We start from the raw sequence: 6,000 nt of genomic DNA on the forward strand, positions 1-6,000 counted from the left end.
TGGAGTGTTTTAAACAATACCCTCCAGGGCCTTTCCTGGGGCAAAAATGTTTTTCAGGTGGTGGACAAACACGGCCATCCACACACACACAGTACAAAGTACACTCTACCCAAAATAAGAGCCTGCTTCTGACAATAGCACATTAACGGGCTCCAGACCTCGACCAATGCTTGCATTTTACAAAAAATTTTTCCTGCTGGTTCCACCACCATGTTGCCCGACTGATATGAGCCGCCATTTCTGTTCCATATGAGAAACATTAAAGGAACTGTATGTAAGAAATTTATGTCAATTATTTATAAAATGGCGCTGATATGTCTCTAGACATTAAGAAATCATGTTAATTTCAAACACTTACTATCACTGACAACAGTAGTGCGGCCAGGATATTGTCATTATAATGTTGTTGTTCCAGCCCTCAACTGATGTTGATGATGTCATGTTGTGTTTTGGCCTGAAGCTCCGCCCTCCACCTATCGACCAATCACAGAGTCAGTAGTGTTTGGGGTTGCCAGATCTACTCTAGTGACCACAGCTGCAGATCTACAAACGTTCTGCTGATCCTGCAACCAATCTGGCAACCTCGAGTCAGGGGGAGACACCACTCTACAGTCATTTGAAAGTGATTGCAGTACCAGTTTTGGCCACAATCTTTCACACACTTCCTTTAAACGGCATGCGAAAGATAAACAAAACGCACTATTTATGTGAGCTATGCCGCGTGGACCATTATCAGCTCGGAGCAATAATAGACAGCACACCCTCAGAATAGGCCTACGAGAGAAAGGGTTTGAATTCCCCTCATCCGTCCCTCGCACTTTGTAACAAATCCTTCCCTCGCGTTTCCAAATGAACCAAAGCCCTAAAATTATACATCTTTTTTTTTTTTTGTCCAGAAAGCTTTCATTTCATTTTGAAAATATTTTTAATGCATTTTTTCGGAGAGATTCTATTTGATTTGCTTCTCTTGAAATTACTAGATTTTATCAATATATAATAAATAAATAATAATTTAAGCACATTCTTCATATTCTTTCAACTTCTGTGTTTATGATATGATGGTAGTTTTTCTCAAATGAAAAGGTCAAATGCTGATGAAGTGACTCTCAGAGCGGCTCTGGAGAGGAAGTTCGTGTCCTCATAGTGAGGCGGCAGAGGCTAAAAACACTGTGTGTGTGTGTGGGAAATAAAAGCATTCATTATCACAGAGGCGCTCGGAACATGCAGGTTTCATATTTAAATGATCTTTGTGTGTTATAATATTTACAGACACTAGTCTATATGATTTAAGTGTACTGGCCTGCTTTAGATTTTTTTCATAAAAAATTGGACAAATTCTGTGAAATTCCACGTTATACAGTAAATTCGGTTTTATGACTAAATTCCTCTGATTGCATCCGCGTTCTCTGCATTGTGGAAAAATCATAGGGCCCTACACAATGTTTATATGTAAATGACTAGTTTTTTGAGTTTTCCATACATATGAATGTCCCTTTCTGCAGGATCTGTGTCAGTTGGTGAACGCCGACGCCCCCTACTGGTTAGTGGGAATGACCGAGATGACCCGGACGTTCGGCTTAGAGCTGCTGGAATCGGTTTTAAACGACTTTCCTGAAGTTTTCCTGCAGGTAAAGACCACACATCCTGATGCACTGCAAAAAAAAATTCTTCCTACTTAGTAATTTTGTCTTTTTTCTAGTCCAAATATTTAAAAATTCTTAAATAAAGATGCATTTACTATAAAAGTAAAATGACATAAGATATTTTTCCTTGTTTTCTTAAAAATAAAATCAAAATGATTTTTTGGTTAAAACAAGCTAAATTATCTGCCAATGGAGTAAGGAAAATAATCTTGTTTCTGATTGAAATCTTGTTTTTTGTTTCCTTCCCAATCAGAAATAAGATGATTTTTCTCCCCCCATTGGCAGATCATTTGCTTTTTTTAAGCAAAAACTCTGCTTTTTCCCCAGAAAACAAGCAAACGTCCCACTTTATATTAGGTGGCCTCAATTACTTACATAAAAAAAATAAGTACAATGTACTCACTGTGTTCAAATTGTATTGTAAAGCACTTTTGCTGATATTGAGGTGGGATACGGGTAGAGTTAGGGAGAGGTGTGGTGTGTGTGTGAGTTTAAGGGTAGGGTTAGGTGTAATGGGTCCTGCACACTGTGCAATTTTTCAAAAACATTTGCGAATGTCCCTTGTCAGACAGTACGAACATGATCCCCGATGTAAGCCGTGTCACACTGTAAGATCTCAGTTGGCATTAATGTCAGACTGCACGATAATTAAGGAGCGCTAAAAACAGACGCGCGCAAGAAAACTCGTCCGGAGTTTTATATCATCGATGAATGACGCGTTCGGTGACGGTGAGCTGCATTACACGCGGGGCTGAAATGCTGGCTACAAAGAAATCTCTAGCTCTCGTTTTGGTCTTAGTTTGTCTTGAAAAACCGAGATATTTGACTATCGTCGTAGGAGAAGTCACACTGCAGGATTGTTTGCCAAATCTTCTGACACTGCCAGAATTTCGTCTGAGGTAAAATTTGATCCCAGCACTCATTAATCGGCTGCCAGTGAACATGTCAAACGAATGACCAAAGACGTCAGATTTCAGCCTGGTTTTAGGAATCTTTTAGGACTTGCTAAATTTGTCTCAGACGTCCAAATCGTGGCCAAAATCGCAGTGTGCAAATGTACAAATGTAACTACAGAAATTAATTACAGACGTAATTACATGCAGATATTTAAAATGTAAGTACAATGTAAAAACATGTATGTACATAATAAGTGCATTGTATCAAATAGTTAATTACAATGTTAGTACATACTAGTTAAGGCCATCTAAAATAAAGTGGGTCCAATGCAAAAATATCTTATGTCATTTTACTTATATATGCATCTTGATTTAAGAATTTTAAATTTTTTGGACTGGAAACAAGAAAAAATAAAAATAAAATAAGAAGAGCATTTTTTGCAGTGTCGGACAAACCGATGGCTGGTAAATAAACACGAGGACGTGACTAGTCCTCAGCTGTTGACCTTCTGATCGCTCCCTAACCTCCGTGTTTTTGCCGTCTCTGTGCAGCATCAGGAGTTCAGTTTCCTGTTGAAGGAGCGCGTGTGTCCGCTGGTCATCAAGCTGTTCTCTCCCAACATCAAGTTTCGGCAGGGCAGCTGTTCCAGCGCGGCGTCTCCGGTGCCTGTGGAGAAGCCATATTTCCCCATCTGCATGAGACTGCTGCGGGTCGTCTCGGTCCTCATCAAACACTTCTACAGCCTCCTGGTGAGACATACGGGATGGCACAGGCAATATGTTAAAGGGTTAGTTCACCCAAAAATGAAATGTCTGTCATTAACTCCTCTCCCTAATGTCGCTCCACACCTGTAAGACCTCCGTTCATCTTCACACACAGTTTAAGATATTTTATATTTAGTCTGAGAGCGTATGCAAGTGTATGCACACTATACTGTCCATGTCCTTTATTTGAGGATTGAAAACAAACGCGGAAGAGAAGACAATGCTGTCAAAGTCGTAGTTTTTGTTATTTTTGGACCCAAATGTATTTTCTCTGCTTCAAGAGACTCTAATTAACCCACTGATGTTTCATATGGACTACTTTGATGATGTTTTTATTCCCTTTCTGGACATGGACAGTATAGTGTGCATACACTTGCATACACTCTCGGACTAAATATAAAATATCTTAAACTGTGTGTGAAGATGGACGGAGGTCTTACGGGTGTGGAACGACATTAGGGAGAGGAGTTAATGACAGACATTTCATTTTTGGGTGAATTAACCCTTTAATGCTAATGAAGGTTTCTTGCATCAACCAAGTGATCATTTAATATTTAATGACCATTTACATGCAAAAGTTTCACTCCGAATCTTGCTTTTTTTTCTATTTTAAGGAAAACATTGTTTTTCATGCACTGATCAATTTTGAGATTTTGCCCAGTTTGGCTCTTCATAATGTGTTGTTTCATGCTACTTTATCTGATAGCATCTGTGGATTGTAATCATAAAACATTCTTAAAGGCTCTGAGTCAGAAATCTTCAGTATCACGCCGGCTTCACACTGCACGCGTAAGCAGGGCGTAGGCAGCGCCGAAGCACTTTTTGCTTTCACACAGGCAGCATTTGTCGTGCGCAGTTGTGTACAGAGTACTCTATAATGGATAAGTTTGCATTTCTCTTTAATGTATTTGAAATGGAAATAAAGCAAAGATTTATCATGAAGCTAATTTTATTTAAAAAAATCGTTTCACTTGTTTCTGATGTTTTTTTATTTCGTTTAGTGCGAGTTTTTGATAGAAGAAATGTCATTATATGTCGATGAAAAGCACACTGCTAAAAAGAGAAACTTCAGGAAATTGTCTTGAAATATAGGATAGGCATCAAATTTACATGCATTACCCATCATAAACCTCTTAAAGATAATTCATAAATGACTGTAATAACTAAGAGGAAACTTCTTAATGATATATTGTAGGCTAAATGAGCAAATTATCTAAAAATGTTTTTTTTAAATGACAAAATAACGCACATCATAGTCTATCTACATGTCTATCCTGTATGCGTGCTATATTAATGTGTGTATATTCTATTTACCTATCCATATTTAGTTGTTCGTTCGTGAGACAACGAAAGATTGTCAAAAACACTTTAAAATGACTTACCATCAGCACCAAGAGCCGCTCACGCTCACCAACTTCCTCCCATTCATTCACTTGCAAGTCTTTATAAAGCAAACTGTGTGGCTCATAGAGAACTGTGTGCTTCTCAACCTCCACGATGAGACGAGTGTCGTCCATTGCTGTGTTTCCAGGTGCACTAGTCTGAAGAACACTGCCTGTGACACCACGTGCTTTTGTTTATTGTTTCTGTTTTTATGCCAGCGTATAGTTTTAATATATACATAATTTAATTCATGTTTAATTTAAGCTAAACTGGCATACATTATTTAAAATTAGTTTTGTAGTTCAGGCAAAAACTTATGGCAGTGACTTCGGTTTTTGTGTAGAACTTTTTTTCCCCCACAGCGCCGGATGTCATGGTGACTGAGAAACACACGGAACACTTCACTAAATTATTTCATGGTTGAATGTGTTATTTTTCATGTTAACCAGGTTAATTTTGATCAGAACAATGTACTGTGGCTTTAATTCATCGTGAGCAGCGCGTCAAAAATAGACCCGGCGCCGAAACGATCGCGGCACTGCCGCTTCTGCTCCTGCTTCGCGCCGCTGCGCTGCCTCTGCTGCCGGTGTGAACGCACTCATCTGTTAACATTAGCACCGGAAAAAATACGCGCTGCTTACGCGTGCAGTGTGAAGCCGCCGTCAGTATCGATAACATACACCAAACTTCACAGTTTTACTATTATCTATATTCTTAAGGGTTTGTTCATATATCATTCGCCTGATTTATAGAAAATTTTATTCCTAAAAACTTTTTTTTTGTCTGTTGACAGTATTTTCTGATTTATAGAGTGATAAAAAGAGAAATCCAAAAATGAAACAAGGCTTTATTTAATGTTCAGATTTCTGCAGATGTATGCGAATGAGTGCATATTAAAATAGATAATGCCTCATATGCATATTTTCACATATGACATTTCAGAAAACGTTATATTAGCAATTTTTTAATGCATTCAATCAACTAGGGAAATAATTTTTTTTTTTACCCTATTCACCTGAGGCAAAATTGCTTTTAATATATAAATGAACTCCTCTATGATTGGCTTCCCTCTGTTTATCTGGACGGGTTGTCAAATAATGATAAAAGGTGTTATGTACATGTAGGGCTGCAGCTATCGATTCTTTTTGTAATCGATTAATCTACCACTTAATCAATCGATTAATCGATTAATCGGATAATAATTACTTTTTCTTTATTAAAGAGCAATAAGAGACAATAAGACGGGTATCTTAAAATTAATATCTAATTTGTTTTCTTTTTAGAAAAATTAAGTTTTTGCTGAAATTGCATAC

At 37.8% G+C, this 6,000-nt stretch overlaps 1 protein-coding gene across 4 annotated transcripts in view; it reads left to right on the top strand.

The window, feature by feature from the left end:
• Window positions 1–6,000, top strand: part of mon2 (MON2 homolog, regulator of endosome-to-Golgi trafficking) — a 65,536-nt gene that overhangs the window by 11,106 nt on the left and 48,430 nt on the right. For all 4 annotated transcript variants that reach the window (XM_067437288.1, XM_067437290.1, XM_067437289.1 and 1 more), the window contains exons 7-8: window positions 1,503–1,628; window positions 3,092–3,289. In XM_067437288.1, the coding sequence (XP_067293389.1) occupies window positions 1,503–1,628; window positions 3,092–3,289 (324 nt within the window). The remainder of the gene's footprint in view (window positions 1–1,502; window positions 1,629–3,091; window positions 3,290–6,000) is intronic.

This window comes from Pseudorasbora parva, chromosome 25, assembly GCF_024679245.1.
Source record: "Pseudorasbora parva isolate DD20220531a chromosome 25, ASM2467924v1, whole genome shotgun sequence".
NCBI classification, from domain to species: Eukaryota; Metazoa; Chordata; class Actinopteri; order Cypriniformes; family Gobionidae; genus Pseudorasbora; species Pseudorasbora parva.